This window comes from Rhynchophorus ferrugineus, unplaced genomic scaffold (assembly GCF_030347505.1).
Source record: "Rhynchophorus ferrugineus isolate W39M unplaced genomic scaffold, kcgeb_rfMv2 rfM6, whole genome shotgun sequence".
Classification (NCBI taxonomy): Eukaryota; Metazoa; Arthropoda; class Insecta; order Coleoptera; family Curculionidae; genus Rhynchophorus; species Rhynchophorus ferrugineus.
This window is the reverse complement of record NW_027472585.1, coordinates 8,190,427-8,212,433: the sequence shown is the minus strand read 5'-3', so window position 1 is coordinate 8,212,433 and position 22,007 is coordinate 8,190,427. Positions and strand designations below refer to the sequence as shown.

The 22,007-nt window shown below is 33.5% G+C and overlaps 1 protein-coding gene across 2 annotated transcripts in view; it reads left to right on the top strand.

The window, feature by feature from the left end:
- Positions 1 to 1,570: 1,570 nt before the first annotated feature.
- The window catches only part of LOC143198617 (uncharacterized), a 67,449-nt gene continuing 47,012 nt past the window's right edge, over positions 1,571 to 22,007 (top strand). Inside the window, exons 1-2 of one of the 2 annotated variants that reach the window (XM_076407954.1) lie at positions 1,571 to 2,039; positions 9,930 to 10,917. In XM_076407954.1, coding sequence (XP_076264069.1) covers positions 10,047 to 10,917 — 871 coding nt within the window. In that variant the 5' untranslated portion in view covers positions 1,571 to 2,039; positions 9,930 to 10,046. The remainder of the gene's footprint in view (positions 2,040 to 9,929; positions 10,918 to 22,007) is intronic. The other variant, XM_076407955.1, reaches the window with a different exon arrangement.

Here is a 22,007-nt window from a genome sequence, read left to right as displayed (position 1 = left end):
TATAATATTAAGCAAAGACTCCAAGAAAGGTTGTGAAAGAAATATTGGATCCGTACCTCAATCCCTAACATTTAATTTACCGGCAATAATCGGTGGTCCAATAAAATGCTAAAAAAATTTTGAAAAGGTTTATCCAAGTAAAGCGATACTTACATTTTTGAAATTATATTTATTTAAAGGTACACTGACGAACAAACTGCAATTACAGGTACATTTAATAGACCTTTAATAACCTATGGATCTCACCTACAGATAAAATATCGATATTTTATGAACTATATCGATTTAGCGACGTAGAAAACATATAAGATACCAAACTACGCAAAATTCAGTTGGTGTGGGACAAAAACCCAAAAAAAACAACAAAAAATTTATATACATAGTTAGTTTTTTACGATGGCATCCATAAATTAACCGAAAAATGTATAAAATCAAATGGCTAATACTTTTAATAAAGACATTTTTTCATTTTCTTGAACACCATGTAGTTTTTTTTCGACGGTATGCCTTTCCGATACACCTGTTACTGTTTCTATTTAGGCGAAAATGTTGATGCAGATGATGAGTGGTAATAATTGGGGATGATGCTTACAATTCAGCAATTTTTAGCTTTAAATACACCATCGAAATAATCCGCTTTGTTAGTGTTTTGGATATGGCCACTAGTGATGGTGTTGAACGAATTTGCATAGTTTCGTAGAAATAGGTTAAAAATGTTTTAATATTTTCTTAGTAAAGATAGCTGATATTCTGTAACTTTATAAATATTTAATATATTATCGAAACTTTCTCTCTTGCCCGTGATGCTCTCAATATTTTAAAATAATTTATAATAATGTTTTAAGACATTTTATAGTATGGAAATATACCCCCCCCCCCCCTATAATATATTGAAACCGGACAGTCAACAAATCCACGAATATAATATCTTCTGTAAATTTAGTAATTTCGTTGATTAATATATTGTTTTAACCCAAACTAAATAAAAGTCAATTAAACACAAGTTATTTCGTATAAAATGTAGTTATCAATTGTAAAACATTAAGCAATACTTTAAATTGCCTCTTAAATTAGGTAAAACATCTTTATGTACTAATGTATATTAATAATAATTCATTGAAATGAAGTAATTTTAACACGAGTTATACAAACAATAAATAAACAAATGTAAAATTGTTATCGCATTTAAAAACCTATTAAATGGATTTGTACGCGCTATAACCGATGTCCCATATACCGAAAACTATTCCCGTTCGGATACAATTCCACGGACTTATCTTTTTTTCGGGGGTACGCGCCGAAATCGTGGGAAGTATTCCTCGAACAAACGTAAAATATTTCATTTTTTTCCTTGCTCGTCACCCAAACTGAGAGTGCACGAAAATATTTTGACGAACGTGTGGTGATGGTTTTTTTAAACAACAAATCCAAATATGTATCGATGGTAGGAAAAAATGTTCCTCGAGCCTGCGAAAACGCGATAGAGCGGCAACGCCGCGTCAACCATGACACCGCGCCTGGCGGCTACGCCACTAAAAGTAGTAACCGATTTTAAAGGGATTTTCGTTGATAGTACTATTCGACACGTTCTGAAAGTTCGTCAGTATGATTAATATATCGTGAGTAAAGTTTCGTATGGACGTCGTGCCGCTAAAAGTCTTTATATTCAGAAAGATCCGTAATTGCTTTATGTAGTCGTATACCGGTTAGGTAGACTGTACGATACTCAGTTTGGCCGAGGCAGACTACTCTTGACGTTCGTTTCGTGTAGGCAAGTTTTGGACCGCTCCAAACTACGTCGCTGACGTTATTATATGACTTATTTTTTTTGCTTTAAGTTAAGGATGTATACAAAGTTGACCGTAGAAAATAAGAAAAGTGTTGTCCCGATCAATTCGGCCTTATCCACGTTGTCCTCTAACATTTCGTTCGTGTTGTACATCCCTTGCGTGAGAAAAAAACTGTATAATTGAACTGCAGTTTGATCTACAATTATTTAGTGCTTTTCTTGAATTATTTCGACTACCTCAGGATTTAAGGTAAGTGCTGATCGTTTAGTGATTAAATTGTTTTTGATATACGTCGATTTTTTTCGGCGAAATATTCGGCTGATTTTGTGAATATTTTAAAACGAAGTTAATGGAATGGAATGGCATGAATATTGTTTTAGTTCCTCGACTACTATAGGGGGTGTATCAATTATACGGATAAATAAAACTGTTATATAACGGATTATTTTTTCAGGGATAAGGTACATATCCCACGCCCTTAATGTCAATTTTTCCGATCGAAATTATTTTATATTTATTTATAGTAGATGTATTCTTATTGTCTTAGATAATCATCGTTTCATTTCCTTTTACGATATGCTTCAATGATCCTCGGCATTACTCCTACCGATTAAACATAATTTTACGCGGGAACCATGTCAATGTTGTGTAATATTTCTACACAGCCGCTCTCACACACACATGCGGGGACTTATACGATTCTGTGGTGGCCAGCAGCTCAGGGGGACATCGTAAGGCGGAAGGAATAGGTGTAATTGAATCGATACTACTCCATTTTTATAGTGGCGTCGGTTCGCCCAAGACGCCCCATCAACTTCTCGGCCTTTTACCATTTGGGCCTTTTTTTATTTATTTAGCTTGTCGCCTAAACCGTTCCGCTAATAAAAATCATTAAAACCGATGGCAACTATTCAATTTCAAACGACGATTAAGACGAATTTCTTATTTAATTTTTCCATTTGGGCTAGTCGAAAGGGTAATTTTTCGAAATTTAAATACTCATTTGTCTAAATTGAGTCAGAGAAATTTAAGTGCATTTAATTTCGAGATCATTTATAACTTTTTCGAAAGTCATCGGAGAGATATTGGTGGTTCCGATTAATATTAGATTATCCCATTAGGACCCGATGACGGGTATTTTTCGTCTATATAATAGCGTTGTATCATTGTTTCTCTTTTTTCGTCAGCCTGTCGCTTTTTTCTAGTTTGTCAATGAATTTTTAAAGCGCCACTCTGTCCGCAAATTCATCATATAATTGGCATTTCATTAATAAAGCATCACAAGTCGAGTGTACTTTTTTTCAGCTCTCGTTGTATTTCCTGAACGTTGGCGCCAAAATCAAGTAGTTTAAAATTAAGAGTTTTTTAAATATATTTCTGAACATTTGATTGATATGTATGATTCGAGGCCTCCCAGGAAGGCAAATAACCTTCGTTCCCCCGATTAACGCAATAAATATGATTTTTGCCTCAACTTTTTTAAATAGCGCGATACTGTTTTTATTCTTAGCGTAGTGAACTCGGTTTTAATTGATAGAACGGTGGATAATTGGTCTTGGGCTCATGCCATTGAGATGACCAGACAGCCGTGAAAAATTATTCGTCTGATATCTGTAACAAAATAATAAAAATTACGTTTTAATTAATAGAGGTTTTTTTTCATTAATATTAATAAGCGGCGGTATATCTCATCACTTGTTTTACGTGGCATTTAGAGAGAGGGTGGTGCAGTTTTACTTCTCTACATACTGTTATATCTTTCTTGTTAAAGGCTTGTTCATAAATAAAATATTTTCATTTTAAGATGAACATTTTCCTTGAATAGAATATAAACAATTTAATGCTTGTATTTATGTAATGACTAATGGTTTTTTCATAGACATCGTAACTGACATGTCCTTCTATTTATAATTATATTTGTTTTTCTCTTCTTTTTTTGTTATATATATAATAAACAAACATTTATTCGAAATAATTGTAGGCAGTTTTGCCCGATTTCTATAATAAATACATTTAGTCTAGAGACAATAAAATGTTAGTCGAGTTATTTTTAGATAAGTTATTTTTAAGAATATGTTCCAGCGAGAGTGGTATTATTTTTAGTAAATCATATCGAGCATTCAACAGTTAACTAACTAATTAATGAACATCAAGTAAATGTATATAAATAAGTTAAAATGGAAAAATTCTTTCGATTTATTTTGAATATAATTTATAGGGGCCACGGAATATTTTATGAATGTATTTATCGAATATATACGACTCTGCGGGAGGTTTTTTTTTCGATAAATAAATTGATTTGACCTATCACCAAAACTAAGCGCTATAAATATCGCTAGTGCGTTGCGATATAATTACCATGAAATCGGGAACATATTAAAACGATGCAGTGATCTCTCTTCTTGTTTCATTATCTCCATCAGCTATCGGCATTCAGTATCAGTAACTGGAACTGCAAAGAGGCCGATCTGTCCTACACAGCGTTCATCACAGGAATTATATCTCGCGCATTTATCGATATTACAAGATATCTGACGAGGGATTATCCTTCGATATGTCTTGTGATGTTTTAAAATTTTTGATTTTCCCGTGAACCCTCGCGCCCAAAAAAAAATTCTCGGTATTAGAACTAAACATGGCCGAGATGAGAAAAAGTTATGGCAGATCCGTACCAGAACGTCGGTTTCCAAAACCGAAATTACTTCCTTACTATCGCTGTAATAAATCATCTAATAGAGATAACAAAGGACGGCGTTCGATTCTTTTTTGTTTGTCGACTTCGATACCGAATTAATCATCAAGAGTTCAATGGTATTTCGGGCTCGAGCCGTATAAGTGGTAGCGTCTTCATCATAATCCATCAAAATAGACTTCCTTAAGAATCTAACGCACAACTTAAAAGCTACGGAGAATAATTTTCGGTTTTTCTTGCCTCGTCATCCCGGACCGAGTCGGGGATGACTCAGTGGAAGGCCGAAGAATAGGCAAAACTACTTCTCAACATGGGCAAAGTCGGATGACCATAAGCGTCAGTCGGCTTCCCTTTATAAATTTGAAACAATATTCTGCGTTCAGAGTAAAGATTCGTTTATAATAGTATTGCAATTAATACGATTATACTCTCTACGAAAGTGGCGCGTTATTTTTCTGATCTCCAGTTTTCAATAAGTATTTTTTCCTGTATCTGTTCTAGGATACCAGAAAACATTAAATAATATTAATTCTATTAATCTTCTTGTCTATACTAATAATACAATTATTCTAATTAATTTATATTAATGTATTTGTCCTAACGAAGTTAATTAGATGTGACTGTCAAGCCAGCACGTGACTCAGCACTAACTTTTATATCCAATTATCACGGATTGACCGTATCCATTATACTCTCTACACCTATACCACAACAGACAGCACACACCCTCTATTATTTAAATGAATATCATCACGAAACTAGCGAACCAAGTACACTTTTATGTGTATACGTTCGGTTATGTAGTCGAAAAATCATTCGGTAGTTATAGCTCAAAATCGCCATATTACTCTGTCGAAAGCCGTGGTGGTAAATGTCTCGCCTCAACCCTGAGTACGTTGATCTTTCACCGATACATTGCGAAGACCGATGCCCTAAAAGCGAACCCACATCTATATTCAATATTATTTATTTCCCATTATTTTCCCGGCCCATATCGGCTTAAGCCCAGCTGCCGTTACCAGAGGTACTGCGTCCCTATTGTCTGTCTCTTCATACCCCAATTGCTATGCGGAAAATAACAAAAATCCGCGCAAGTCGACTAACTGATGGAAAAAAAACTGTTGAGGCGGCGATAATTATCAGGCCTTTTTTTTGTGAGGACATTTCCTCGCTCCGTCGATTTTTTTTTGTTAACAGTGACGTATTACCGAAAATCAACGGTTTACCGTATACATTTCCGAAAAAAAAACATATACAATTGTATTTTGTACGGTATCTCTGTACCCATAAAATTGGTCACAAATTGGATTCAGAATTACAATTCGAATGGCGTTCCATGTGTCTCATTGTGCATTCGAAAATAACCGTCTAAAAGCAATAAAATTTCTGGAAAAGTAAGACGCTGGTGATATCTAAATATCTAATCGCTTTAGTTTTGAAGCACTGACCATATTGTTTAATAAAATGTAAACAATTTATTGGAGTTCTAGGATAGAACCAAAATTGGAATCCATTTCTTTTATTTTCCCTATTTTACTGTTATTCTCATCAAAAATTACTTTCGGCATATGGGAGTATTATATTCTTAAATATGTTTAGATAATATTTATTCGGAGGGTGGACGATGAAGATACGAGTATACATATATAGAAATACCCCTATGTCGTAACTAGGTGACCCTCATATTTCTCACCAAGTGGGTGTATTATTAAAGTTTTTCACACGAACTGCAGTGACATTAATTGGAAGAAACAAACATGCCTTTATTATTTCATTAGACTCATGTTTATCTTAATTTTCATCACAATATTACATGGAATTGTTTCCATGGAACCTCGCATGTCTATCTTATTTTAACGTAGAAACTGAAAAAGGGCATCAATTGTTTATTTAATCTTCTTAGTAATGTTTGGGAACTATATTCGAAGAGAAAGGAATATATAGTTAGCCAAAGATTGTTATCTCTATCAGAACTTGATATTTCAATAATTCTCAGTACGTTTTCTGTTATATAAGGACAAAAGTTTTTCCTCTCGTGAATTTATATCGTATAAAATCTGAAAAACGCTGAGGAATTTGCAACAATCTTAAAGCAAAAAGACTAAGATTAATAATTAAAAAGTTAATAAGTAAAATAAACAAAAAAAAACTACTATTTGAAGCTTTTATTTTAAATCTCACAAATCATTATCTAATCTGCATCAGTATGTATATATTGATAAAATTATTCAAAATATCACCAAGCTTTTTTTATGTTCGATCCATATATGTGGTTTAGTAATCTAGTATTTAAAAATAAATTTCTCCTTTATATGGGAATATAAACTTGCGACTCGTCCCAAAGATAGTAAAGAAACTATTATTACAACCCAATAAAAATCATTTACGAGAAATATCATATCTAGTCCCATTAAAATATAATTTTTATTATTCATAAATACATTTCCTCATGCGTAACGGGTTTTCAAACACCCTGCTAATTAAATTTACAACTCTCCGAGCATTTTTCTCGAGCATAAAAATCCAAGACCGTTCCTCTCCTCGCCTTTTTATTCGATTTTATTTATTTATTTTTTTCCACTTGTTCTGCTTCCATAACACTGAACCCAAACAAGGCCCTCTTAATTATAATTTCATTCACTTCTTTCGAGGCTAATAGAAACCGGGACCGAAAAAAGCCTGTACCGAAATAGAACCAGCGTTCGGAACAAATTCAAAATAGATTATCGCAGTGGCGGGAACTAAATTTAAAAAAAAAAGACGATCGAAAATATCGGGGTTGTACAAAAACGAGAAATGGTGAACGTCGCGGTGTAATTGGAATCTTTGGTTGTGCTGGAAATATGCATCTTTGTCTATTTTTTTTTATGATTTCAAGGAATTCATTCTTTTAAGATGTTTTTATTTATATTTGTCTCCTATTCAATCAATATAAATTATATTATTTTATATATTATAATAAAATGTCTTGAGCATCTCTTAATAATATATTAATTCATGTTGTATTATGTCATTTAGTTGTTAGTAAATTGGACGTAGTATAATTCTTCGGCTCCAGTCTGTTATTATATAAATTTTTTTATATATTGAATAATATAGAAATAATAATATTTCATCAAATTATAGTCTAATTGAGGTTTTATTGAGGATTTTCATGTTCTATTATTTATTTATTTTTATGATTTTACACTTAGCACATATGCACTAACAACAACTTTTTAGTACGTGTGCACTTAAAACTTCCAGAATTGCCTAGTATTATATGGGATCTTTCTTTTGATTATCGATCAAGTCTTTCTACATCGGCTTTCTTGGTATTAATATTAAGTTCCTATCAATAAATTAAGTCATTATATATAAAAATGTACACTATATACAGCGCTGTTACCCTTGGAACTAGTACAGTTAACAAATTACTTAATTAATATTAAATCTCAAGATCAACTTGACCTATAACTAATATGGTACAGTAATAAAATGGCAGGCATAAAATAAAAGTCCGTAGTACCCATGTAAAGGTAAAGGTAAGTATAGCGGACCGAATTTTTCCTGTTTGTTTTGTAAAGTATTGCGCAATAACGTCATTATGTATGTATCTACCTAGGAAAAACTGTGAACTAAATATTCATGTTAATATATGGACGTTCTTAAAACATTTATTATCTTTCTATATGCGTAAAATACCAACTGGTTTTTGTTCTATTTATAAGCCTATTGTGTTCGTTTAGAAAGCGACTCGAACTCTTCGAACTGTTTTGCAATTGATTATCTTCAGCGTTAGAATAAACATATGCTCAGTGTTGTCCAAGTATTATTTAAGGTAATACTAAATGATACATTAACATCAAGGTATTGTCGGTTCTCATATCCAGACAGAAGGAAACTGATTATACTCTTCCTAATGGTTTTAAATTCTTACACTGTTGTCGATTATTATCTATTGACAATTAATTAATTGACAATTATTTTATACGTAAATAAAATGTTACTATGGTTACTGTAATATTGTTAAATTATCAAGATCCTCGCTGTAAACATCCAATAATATTTTGACGAGAACCAAAGAAAGGCGGCAAAAATTACCATGGAGATAAGAGCCCAGGTAATATTTTCACCCAAACAAAAGTTGCCAAATAGTTTTTAAACTCTTATTTACAGTTCGTCCAATTAAAATAACCATTATCCTATTCAAACAATGGTTACATATTTCGGGAATTTTCGACCTTTCCATTCTTAATCACAGATCAATTGTTCAGGCCCAGGTAAGAATGTTTCGTTGCAATTAAAATTTCCAACCTCGGCCCTTGGCAAACGCTATAAAAACTACCCTTCCTTATTTATAGTGATGGTTTGCCAAATGGCAGTGAGGGTCAGTATAGTTTCGAATGTCATTGTGGTCAGACGACAGGCGAAGTGTTCGAAGTTCTATATTTGGTTCGTGTTGAATTTGTGCGGTTCTTTCTACGTCATAGCGGTTTGTTCTGCATTTTCCGTCTGTGATATTATGCAGCTCTTTTGTTTTTTAAATAACTAAATGATTATAAGTAGAACATTTTTAAATATCTGCACAATTATTCATATTGTTTTGCATCGAGATGATGTTGAGCTCTAGAATATTAACATTTTATTATTTATATGATTTCTCTTAATTTCATTATTGGAAGTTGCTACTTACAAATTTTTCTTAATTTTCTAAATTTTAAAGTTTTAAAAGTTTTCTACATTTTATTGAGAATTAAAATTAATAGTGACTGTCCATAATGTAAGAGTGCAAAATCCGACAAGGGAATAATTTCAGTCGAGCTGGATAAAATCGTATGTCTTCTAGGATCAATCAGTAATCTTAATGCCAAGAATAGTGGTTTGAAACCCATGTTAAGTAGTAGGTCCAGTCCAAATGAACCACAGTTTGTCACAATATAAAATTGTAATTACTTATTATTAATTTTATTAAATATAATCAATTCAAAAATGTTCTTAATATAAATTAAAATAAAACATTATGTAAAATGTTATTATAAAATGCTACTATCTATAAATTTATTGTCGGTTCTCTGGATTTTTATTAACTATTCTATCATCTCCACAAATAGCCACTTAATAGAGAAGAAATAGTAATGAGAACAAAAACACCATTAACTCCGTTCATTGACTGATCATTAAAAATAACAGATATTTCGAAACGTTCTACGAAGCTATTCCTGCATTTTTAAAGTCTCTCTTATATAACTGATGACATTCCACGGACGCTATTTGAATGGAAAACTTTATTGTCGTCTCTCTTTCGCCCATCATTTGTTTGTCTTTTTTATAATTAACTGTTACCTATATTTCTTGTCACAGTAGTTATGTTGATGAAATGTCGATTGAAGATATATGAGCTTGATACACTCTTTTAGTGTTGTAAACTTGAAACAAATTTTAACGTATTTTTTTTTCTTTTGCAGTAGCTGTCGATAGAGATCCATTAAGAAGTTCTCCCCTTGTTCAGGGCAAATTTGTGATATTAGCTGATAGAAAATCGTAGAATAAATATTAGAATTAAGATAAATCGACTTATAAATATGATCGATAAACTGATTGATCAATATTACGAGGCAGTGCCTCCGTTGTTGGATGAACAGATGACTGGTTCGTCGCCGATTCACAATTTTTTGAACGACGATGACGAGAGGGGCCTGTCCCAGTCCGATTATCTGTTGTCCGACGATCACTGGAAGAAGTTCGAGCTCGATTTTCCAGAATTGTCGCAGATAGACGACATCATCAAGGATTTCAATCCAGACTGTACGTTCGACGAGCTGTTCAACGTGCTCGACAAAGACGATAAGAACGAGGTGTTCCTGAACGACCACGATTGCATGTGGGCCGGACACTGCATCAGCAGAGAGCACTCGGAGGAGAGACGGTCTTCATTCGGCTGCGTGATACCCAAACCTCCGGTTATCAAAACCGCCGATATATCGCCGTCCGCCATTATCAAAACAGGAACCTCCGTTCAGAATCAGCAGAGCTTGCTGAAACCGTCGGTGAAGGCGAACAATCTGACCACGGTATCGTTTCCCAGTAATGGTAATAACGGTAATATTATCCATACGCCTCAGACACCTCCGGAATCGGACGATGAGGAGAACAAATGTCGAAATTTCCGCTGGAAGGTGCCGGATTGCGAGTTCGAGGAAGACCACGACTTACGCGAATATTTCAAGGAGAAAGACGTGGAGATCAAGGAAGAACCGATCGACATAAAAGAGGAACCGCTGGATGTCAAGACGGAAGATGAAACGGAATCGGAACAAGATGACGCGTATTCGGAATATCAGAAGCTCAGGATACGTACCCAGTTGGCTGCGGAGAATGATCACAGCTATCACAAGGATATGAACGAAGCCATGAGACTGAACAACTACGGTCTGGATACACCATCAGAATCAGGTTAGTTGTATTTATAACTTATATATTATTCGGTTTACAATTTTAACTAAAACTACGACATATATTTCGATTGTATATGTTATGGTGACTGTGCATAATACGCACATAACATTGTTTATTATTATATCTAATTTTAGTAAGTTGTTTTCATAGATTAAATTTAAATAAATACTGGAGATGGATTATTCGATAACAAATATATTATTATCTAACAAATACTCTTCTACACATCAATCAACTTTAATGAATTGTGATTGCGTCGATCTTTGTTTTGGTGTCGCATCTTTAAGGGTAGGTTTAAAGGCGGAGTCTAGAGGCAAGCATTTTTAAACATTTTTAATTAAAAATATAAAATAGAGAACTATATTTTTACTGTCCATTTGTTTACGTTTAAATTTAAAGGATACATAAATAAAAGTGGAAAAAAATAACATAGTTACATTGTACAAAAAATTACAGGCTGATGAACTATTGCAACCTTCCTAGTAATCTGAACTAAAAAAAGAAAACTTCTTAATATAGAGAAATGCCTGTATCGTACAAAAGTCAAAGACGTCTTTTTTTCACCAAATTATGGTTGTTAACGAAACATTTTTTACCACTTTTTAATATTTAAAAAAATTAAACTAGTAAAACGATTTGTCCTATACAAGAATGTATAGAATAGAAAAGTCTCACGTCCAATTTAAAGTAAATCGATTCATGCAGTGGAATTTTTCAAAATTCCTCTTAAGGACATATTCTCAAAGGATTAGGCTTTGAAAACATAAAAAATTTGATTTCCTAATTTCTAGAATAGCCCCTTAATACATTTTAGTTGCTCCGATCTTAGTTTTGATATCGCATCTTTAACATAACTGACCACAGCAGTTTATAATTTAATCAGTGCCTTCAGATAATAAACGACGATAACATTTTAAAAAGAATAAAAATAGTACGACAGGATATAGCGCGCACTCACACACACACACAGACACGCTCTAGCGGAGGTGAATTTCCTCTCCACTACTTAATAGATTAATTTGTTATTCAGTCATATAGCGTCTGAGACGATGGTTACAAAACAATATCTCCAGACTGCCACTTGACCGAGTCACTTCAAACCATTCTGTGGCTGCTCGTTGCCCAAATTTGTTTATTGTGATGCGGTTAGAAAAAAAATTGCGTCTTTTTTATCACTTGGTGAAATCATTAAATCAACTTTTATTATAGGGTTTTAAATTAATCGCAAAACTTTAGATAATTATTATAGATATTTATTGATCATTTGACCGAAGCTATTTAATTTGTATTTATTATCATCAAGTTGTTGATGGTAATATTTATTCCTCAACATTCATAGTCTTATCCTCTCAATGCATTTTTAAGGCCTCAGCTTCTTAAAAACGAAACCACAGTGAATGTATTAGATGATTGTATGTATCCTGATCATTTTTTTACTTTAAAAACTCCATTATTTTCTATAACGTTGTTCAATCTTTCTGGCAACTTAACGATACTGTAAAAGGACTATTGTGGTCCTTCTCAGAATTCGTTTCATTCTGTTTTAGCAGCTTGTAATTCTCACTATATCTTGCTTATCGCACCATCTTGGTGGTAAAACTTTGTGACATATTTCGTTTTGGTGTTGACGTGGGTGGCTGGCTAAACTCACCCATGAATATTTATTTTTGAGATTGTCGTAGAAGATCCACTTTTTATCGCCAATCATAATACATCACAAGAAACTGTTCTAGTAAAACAATATAACCGCGATGTCGAAATGTCAATTCATGTGGTAACCATTTTGTCTGAAAATTTTGTTGATCTGGATTTTTGTCCAGTAAAGATTTTTTGATCCTTCAAGTCCTTCTTTGCGATTTTCATTAAAATTGTTGCTTTTAAATCGGTGAAACCAAAACCGATACTAGTTTGTAAAAGTATTTCATGGTCTTTCGCAGCATAATTCTTCATATCAAAAAACAAAAGTAATGAATGCAATTTGCGCCTGTTTACACTGAATAACTCAATAATACTAAATGGAAAACTGTTATTTTATGTAGATTAATGGCAAATCTATCGAATTTAACAGTTAGGTAAGGTTCTTTAACAGTTGTTTACATTAGCAATGTATATCGATGATCGAAATACATACAACCACCTAATAATTATGATTGTAGTATTTAAGGATTCGATTTCTATGATCGAAAAGATTTATGGATTTAAAAATACCCATTTTGAGACCAGTGGGTGCAATATATTTTCCTTTTAATGTGGCCTGAAATAATAGCCTTTTAGTGGGCATTCGCTGTCAGCAGATAGTACCAAAATTATCTTAGATAAGGCACCCTAATGATAACTGTTGATTAAAAAGTCATAATTCAATTTCCTGGAAATAATATATTCATATATGCATGTTTATCCTAACTCTAATACCGACAATATGGTGTTGATATGGAATTGAGTTTTTACTCGGTGAAATTGTGAGCCGTAATCACGTTTCTAACGGTTTACAAATCGCAGCTCTTTTACTACTTCTCATTCATGACTAATTGTTCGGTCTTAGCTCACTACATTCACTCGATAACCTTTTTCCGATCGAATAAATGCCGCCGCATAGTTGAAATTCCCAAAAACCGTTTCGAATCTTACAGTTGCGTCAGTCCGTATCTGGGAAACGTAAATAATAAATGAAAAAAGATCGAACCAAAGTCAAAAATCGACTTTCTTTTCACAGATTTCGGTGTGTTCGGGATACGGACACATGTGCGAGATCGATGTTGACACCAAGCGATAATTAAGGGGACTGTACGGTTTTTTTTTCTTCGCCTAGACCCACCCCGAAGATATTTTTCGTTGATGCGCTGCAACAAGTGGAGCGTCTTGGATTTCAAAAATCTCTCTAGCCGGTCGGTCATTAATTATAAATCAACTGGTTTGGGTTTTAAACAGGTTGTTTTTTTTGGGTGTCTCCGGATCGGCGTCAACATGTGTTGGGTATTATAGATATTTTTTGTTATAAATCGTGTTTCTTCAACTTTTTCTCACACATTTAACCATGATTTATACAATGAGTAGTTTCTCGGAAGAACTATTCATTATATTTGAGTTTCTCGGAAGAACTATTCATTATATTTGAATAAAACTATTGAGTTCTATCCATCGAAAAAATATTACGCACAATAAACCGGCGAAGAATAAGAAATTATCGACCATGAAGAACCGGATATGTCAAAAACTGAAAATTCGATTATACGAACTCATAAAACTCTGAAAAAATGCTCTCCGATTAATACCAGTTGCAGTTTCCATTTTCTTTTTGTTGATTGCGTCTAATTTATACCGAGAAAAAGAAAGTTAAAACATTTTTTTTCTTGTTACTTAACACGAACTCCGCAATGACAAACCAATTCTGTGTTATTGGTAACAGTAAATGTCGTGTTTTGGTCACTGTAACCCGACAACATTGTTCTAAACCACATCTCGGCTGTTTTGTCTTTGGTCGTAAAAAAAGTCTTTGTTTTGGTTCCTTTTTGGGTTTAGCGGTCGGTGAAAAGCGATTTCGTCACTGATTTCCGAACATTATCGAGTCTCTTTAAGACGCAGTGAGATCTGAAGTTGTTATTGAATTCAGAGCCGAATCTAAATTTAAAAACGACCGTTTTTTTTTTCGTTTGATAAAAACTTAATGGGGTTGAGTGTTTGAACTGGAAATACGGCCAGCGGGAGCGAGATTTGCGCAGATACTGGCCCGATAGATTCGTTGATGCGCATCCACGCGAAAACTCGAGTTTATTGCACCAAGCCGAACGCTATAACCTTCAAAACACATTTTATAGACGCGGTCCAACAACGCCATTCCTTGACCATGAGAGTGCAATGAACATCATTTTAGGCAACTAGCTGAAATCAAGGATTCTGATCAGGCTTTTTGACGCGCCAACTAGGTTGTCCGTTTAACAATAACCGAAGAAATAATCAGCCCTAACCGTTTTTAATCCCATATCCATTCCATACAGACATAACAGTCACAAAAAATTATTGTTGGTATTTTATATATGCTATTAAAAAATATAATACTCTATTCCTCTTACATTTCTTCCTGTTACTTAATCGCATTGATCTAATTTTAATCTTCGTCACTGTATATCTGGCACATCCTAATTTTGTTTTATTTCGTCTATCTTCACTAGATGTATCGATATTAATGTCATCAGAATTGTTTTAATACATTTTTAAAATGTAGATTGCCCTGCTGTGTGGATTTAGAATAACTGCTAAGCTAGAGGCCGTAAAAAGGAGTGAAATAACATTGATAAAATAAGCTTTAGTAAAATACAAGGCAGACATTAAACAAAAAACCTTCATAACAGAAAAAACAAATAATGGTCTAGTCCTTGGGTTGTCAGTTTACTACCTGGGCAATGAGGTGTTCAATATTGAATCTGTTTTACGAGGATAATATTCATATACAGGGACGCTTGAAAATATAGAAACATTCGGTTTTTCATTTAAATATACATTTAAATACAATTTTTAACACAAGAACTCTCTTATAATAAAAGAGTAGCGAACATCACTAAGAAGTAAAATATTCCTGAGGCGCCTTGGACCTTGGATGTCTGAACAAATACGCTGACAAACTAGCACCGCTATTTTAAAAATACATTACTTTTAACATATTTTGAATAAATGAAAATTGATGAAAGGAATTCGGTAAAAATGAAAACATTTTTAGATAAATACCGTTAATAAAAAGAATTTTAAACAGTTTATTATTTGTTCGCGCTTCGTTTATTATCACAGAGGATAAAATGAAATAATAAGTAAATTAATAAGGCCAGACAGATTATACGTCATCCTTTATTGGTATTCAAGCTTCGAGAAATACTACTAATTAAAAAAAAATCCAACATTCGATTAGAGCTCCGATATTAAGTTACCGTCTAGGCGATAAACTATCTAAATGTCGAAAGTGACTTAAAAGAAATAATGTACGGGGTGCGCTCGAGAGAACGCCCGCCTATCTTGAGAGCGATCTGAAGAAGGAAAAAACGAATCGACTGACGAAAGCGCCCAGATGACCTCGCATTTCGGTTCTCTGGTTACGCGCCCGTATCAATAATTGTATTTTCGGTTCATTGGCGATGGATTTCTTCCTTCTCTCACTCTCCGTCTCTCTCTCTCTGGGTCTCTCCTTGGGACGGGTTTACTACCGACGATTGAAGTCTACTCTCACCAGGTGGCCCACCGTTTTCACCAAGAGAAAGAAGAATTTAATTTTTTTTCGGTGGTATTTAACGTAATTACTTTGTAGTTAAGAAATGAGTTAAGTCCTGACCAAAATAACGACTAATTAGTAATTGATTTACGTATAGAGCTAATGAACCTGAAAGGTATTCATCATTTTTCTCTTCCTTGGTTCTTGATTTTAATACTTACTATTTTACAAACCATTTTCTCTAATATAAACATGTTAATTATTTTTATATTGTTGAACATTTATTAACAATGAAGATTGATGATTTGGTTTAGTTATTGTAAGGTAATTTTATCAAATCTCAAGAGAAATCGTAGATATTACACGTGAGTTAAACGCAACAAAATATTGAACAGACCTTGTATATTGATGTTATTGATTTTCTCATCGAATTTTCCCGAAGGTTATCTGTCAAAAAATTAACACAAATATGTTAATTATCATTAATAAAAAAAAAGATGTCTAACTAGTCCGGTAATATATTTAAATATTAGTTATGAATATACACTCTTATACATAAAACCGATGATAATCTAGACACATCCCCGTGGCGTGGGCTTCATCAATGTAAATTCGAACGGGCTAGACGTATTTGAAGACTTTTAAATTCTGATAGCGGCAAGAGAGCGCCAAGGTCATCGGTACCATTCATTAGAACCGTTTCTGAGAACCGACCGAGCGCTCCATTCCACCGTCCGGGTACATTTGCATAACTGAAAGCCGGAATGCAACGAAAGACGAGAAAAAAACCGCCGTGAAAGAAAAGAAAAAAGTACACGGGTCGAATTCTTGTCGTGTACGTCGTACGAGGGGACGCCCGTCATTCTAATAAGGAAGAAACGAATTTGAACGTCCGTCAACAGATCTAATCGCTCCTTGATGATGGTGTGGATATTCAAAAGAGCCTGGACGAGCTTCCATAATGACTTTTGGCTGGGTGTTAAAGAGGTCGGAACCACGACTATCTACTACGATCGATAAAAGCTCGTGATAATTCTATAAATTATATAACATTTCGTAAAAACAACAGACGCTCGTTAATGTGAACTAATTCAAAAATTAAAAAAAATAGTCAAAAAAATTAGAAGTAAAATTATCGGTAATTTTAGTGTGCCTTCAATGGTGTTATTTATTTTGAAAAAATGTTAGAATATTCTTCTAGATCTAAGCATTATCTAAAAATCTAAAAAAGAGTGATGGTATACTATGACACTTTAAAATATTTTATCATAAATTAATTGGTTTTTTATATCATGTTATGACAATTACCAATATTTAAATAATACCTTAGTATTTTGCTTAATATTTGCTTTGATTAATATAAATGAAATAAGAAAAAGGGAGTTTAATAACGATGAAGAGATAGATCTAAATACAAAATTATTTAAACAAAATATAATTTATACATGGACATTCACGAGCAGAGTAGATCAGACTCGAAATTATTGAATTGTACTAGTTAGTTATTCCATATAATTTTATGACAATTAGTAAAATGTTGTGTAAAGGTAAATTAATTTCGAATATCTATATTTAAATAGCATCTCAGTACTTTGGTTAAAATTAATAACACATATTAAACATGAAAAGATCGAAATACCAAAGTATTTCAAAAAAACACAATTGAAGTGTAGATATTCACACAAAAAAAACAGAGAAATTCAGACTAAAAATCATTGAACTGTACTGCTTGGCGGAAAAAAACTTGCCAATTTGACTTAAGAACAAAGAGACTCAGTTATCAATTAATTAAAAACCTATTTGCGCTTAAGGAATCGAACCAACTAGTAATCCAACGGTGTCAAAACTAATAATTGCCAATGTATTGCCAAACCATTGAAGAACTGCACGATGACCTCGAAATCAAATAGATATACGAATTTATCCAAGATAAAAGGGTACTGAATCACAGCAATGTGGTAGCAGTACAGCTACTGGACGCGCAGGAAATCAGAAACGATTAAAACCACTGCGAACTTTTATTTGGGAACTGAATTTCATCCTGATATATTTATTCCTCAGTCGTCTTATGTATTGATGCAAGTGCAACGGAATAAATAATAGTAATACAATAGTAAGTACTAAACGTATCTAATGTAAAATGTAACATAAATTGATATATTTATTGGAAGTACCCTGTATAATTCGTAGTACTAAAAAATAACGTCGACACATCCGTCAGCACCGGATGTGCAGAATTTTGTAGCGGCAAAATTTGATAGCGAATGCAAGTCAGAGCTAATGATGCACTTGATGACTCGAGTCATAGTCGTGCCGGCACGTTTATTCGCATGATCAGTGGACACCGGACTGGCCGGCGACATATTAATAAAATTATCGTCAGATTATGTCATTGGACAGAAGAGAAAGTTCACAGAAGCCATAAAAATGCCAAGCTTTACGTTGCACAGGTTCCGCGAAAATGTTTAGAACGACTATGCATATTAAGATATGTCTTGAAAATCCCCGTACTTTATTTCATTTATCTATTTACCGCTATAAAATAGCAGATGATTTTTTTTATGTCGAGCAATGTGTTCGTTCATTCATTCAGGGTATTGGCAAGTTATAGTGTGAAAAAAAGAATGGTCGCAAATATATCTAGTCGTATTTTATATATTTGACTTGATTGTAAAAAGGAATGGAATAATGGCCACTAAATATTGGTATCGTATTTTCTCAATCAATCTTTATCAACTATTTAACAATCGCACTCTTTTTAAACACAATAATTATTTTATTTATCGTTAATAATGAATATTTTATTATATTATTATTATTATTCGTTGAAATTTAAACGAAAGGAGTCTTAACATTGTTCAAAAGGCTTGAACATCGAGATACTTAGAAAATCGAAAAAGTCGATAAAAAAAAGACCCAATACTTTCCAAGATAACATAATTGCAGTCAATATTATTCTATTTATCAATCAAAAAGTTCTTTTTACCTTATTGAATTAATAAATAATCTTGTTTCCAAAATGCTACTATATTAATGTACATTGTATTGTTACCTACGATCACATGACAAAAAAACCATATATATTAGATATAAATATAAATTTAGTAAACATAAATTTAGTATATCATTTTCAAGGTCGCGGCTAGGGCAGCAAAACCAGAACGTTAAAAATCAGTCGAATGAAACTAGAAGGCCCGAAAATACTAATTGAAAGTACACGACTGAAACAATCGATAGTAAGTAATCAATTACTAAACAGTCGATAGTCGTTTCCAGTCAATAGTTCCCAACGCTAATTATAACGGAAATTATTTCATTTAATAATAATCTAATAATAACGGAAACAAAAATGACTTGTTACAAAGTCTAAATGTGGTTAAAAAGAGGATTGAACTGATAAAAGGATATTTACGGCTTTGAAGCTCCATGACACCGGATAGGTTTTTCTCGGACAAAAGCCGCGGTTTATCATTGATGAGGTTAAGTTCTGCGATAAGTGGGCTATCGAATATGGTGATACGGACTACGGGGGCCGACATCGAAGTTCGGCCGTTGGACCCCCCGAGCAACAGACGTCGATGGGATGCTCCTCCGAAATGGACCGTAATTAGTTGGTGAATGTTACATGGCCGGGCGGGCAGAGTCAATTATTTTAATAACGGCATTTTTGCCGCTGGATACGAAAGGCGAACCGACATTCCTCGCCGTGTTATCGAACTGACAACCTCCGTATGTCGTAACATGAATTTAATGGATTAAGGCAGCCTCATTGTCGGAGCTCGAAAAAAAAACCATCAATATCGGGAGAGAGTCGGCCACCTGATTTCTAAAAATATAATTGTGATAATACGAAGCCTGTTATAGTTGCGGTGATAATGAGAATATGACCGACCAAAGTGTGCTTAATTTCGTTCAAATATTTTCAGTTCTTATTGACACAACCAATAGACGCCGACAAAATATTTGTATGCAAGTGCAAATATAATGCAACAGCAATGACAATTCGGTCAATCTCACACACCAAACAAACGTTAATGTGACTGAGTAATTCAGACAAAATGTAGTTCACATTGTCGGAATTAAAAATGCATTAACTGATATAAATAAATGTTTTACTAAAATGAACTATCAATATATATAAAGTAGTTCATCGCTATAATTAAGAGTTTTCTTAATTTTAAAAACCACTTTTAAAGAGAATTATCCATTTCAATCGTTTTTACATTTTTAAAAGTTTCTGTTTCCAGACCTCCAAATGTTTTCAATGTGGCTGACATAATCCTAAAAATGCTGAATTTACGTTATCAAACGTATACTGTGTTCTTATTTTAAATTCTTATTCTAATTTCTAATTCTTATTGTCTAACAGAAATATAATTCCAAAAATCCGAACATACACTAACATCAATTCATCTCGCCCAGTCCGTTTCTATTCTCGATGGTGTTTGGATCTAATTTTACACTAATCTCTCGTGTTGATGCTAAAGAACACGAAAATAGAGACACCGAATGGCGCTCGACGTCGTATTAAATCACCATGAATGAGAGCGTCATAAATATCAGATAAAGAGTTGACCACGGGATCATTTTATGTTTTCCGAAATATATTCAAGAATTTGTCATCCAATTTTTGTTAGAAGTCCTTAAGACAGATTGTTTTTCTTATTTTATTAATCTTCAATTATTAATATTCGAAAAAATGAATATTTTTTTTATATAAAGTTGCAGCGGCCTATGTTTCAAACATACACTGGTATTCAAATTCAATTCAAAAGCTGGTGGTGTGATTCATTAAATTATGCTAGATACAGCAAGCTTTTGAGAAAAGAAAGTTAATTCCAGGATATTCTAACATGATATCTAGCCCAAATACTATATCACCAATAGTAGGACAGTTTCAAATAAATTGGTTCAGTAAAATTTGGATTTTCTTGTTCTCGAAAAAAGTATCATTTGAAAATTAAAAAAGAAAATTCTCAAAAGTCTAGGCTAGAGTACCCCCTTAATATTATACTACCGGATTAGTGAGAATCTACTGAAATGAGGTCGAAAACAGTTTCAACAGGATTATTATGTTGTGAGTCATATAATATTTAGTAATAGTTCCAACAACATCTTGTCATGGCGCAAACAATGGAGAACTTTCATTAATTAGAACAAATAAATGTTAAATAACAAGTTTATGCAATTGCATCGATCGCATAAATCATGCATTGCGATACCACTATCCACACCCTCCGTAGAATGTTGCATTGGCGAGGTAATCGAAAACGAAAAAGTCATATAGTTCTCGTAACCGCCGACATTCCTGCGAGACTGCAGCAAAGTAACCGTACACCAGCTCCCAGGTCGGCGTGCAACGTCCACCGAAGAATTCGCTTATGGCGCGACCATTCTGCAGCGACACAGAAATAATACTCGACGATTTTTTTCGCGACATTCCCCGTTGCGGCGTGTACGTATCGGTTTACGAATTCCCCAGCTGTTCGTTATTCCTAAATATCCGCAAACTAATCTCGGGAATAATAACACGTCTAGTTCGCGGTTTCCCGCCTAGAAGCGCGCGCATTTAGACGCTTCGACGAATACTCCATGCCGGCTACGACAGATTGCATCCGCCGCACTCTGCTTACTTCTTTTTATACGCGCGCTGGGTGATGTATTTATCCAAATACTTATAGTATACTAAGGGGGTATTTAAGACCAGAAGCATGAATTTCACACATTTTTTCAAGTGAAATTTAAAACTGTCATGTCATGTGCAAAATAAAAAACAAAAGTATTTTCGTCAAATTACGGTTGTTCAAAAATAACCATCAATTCTTTTATCATTTTTAGACATCTTAATTTTGTTCTAGTTTTACTTTATATATGTATACAGAAGGACTAC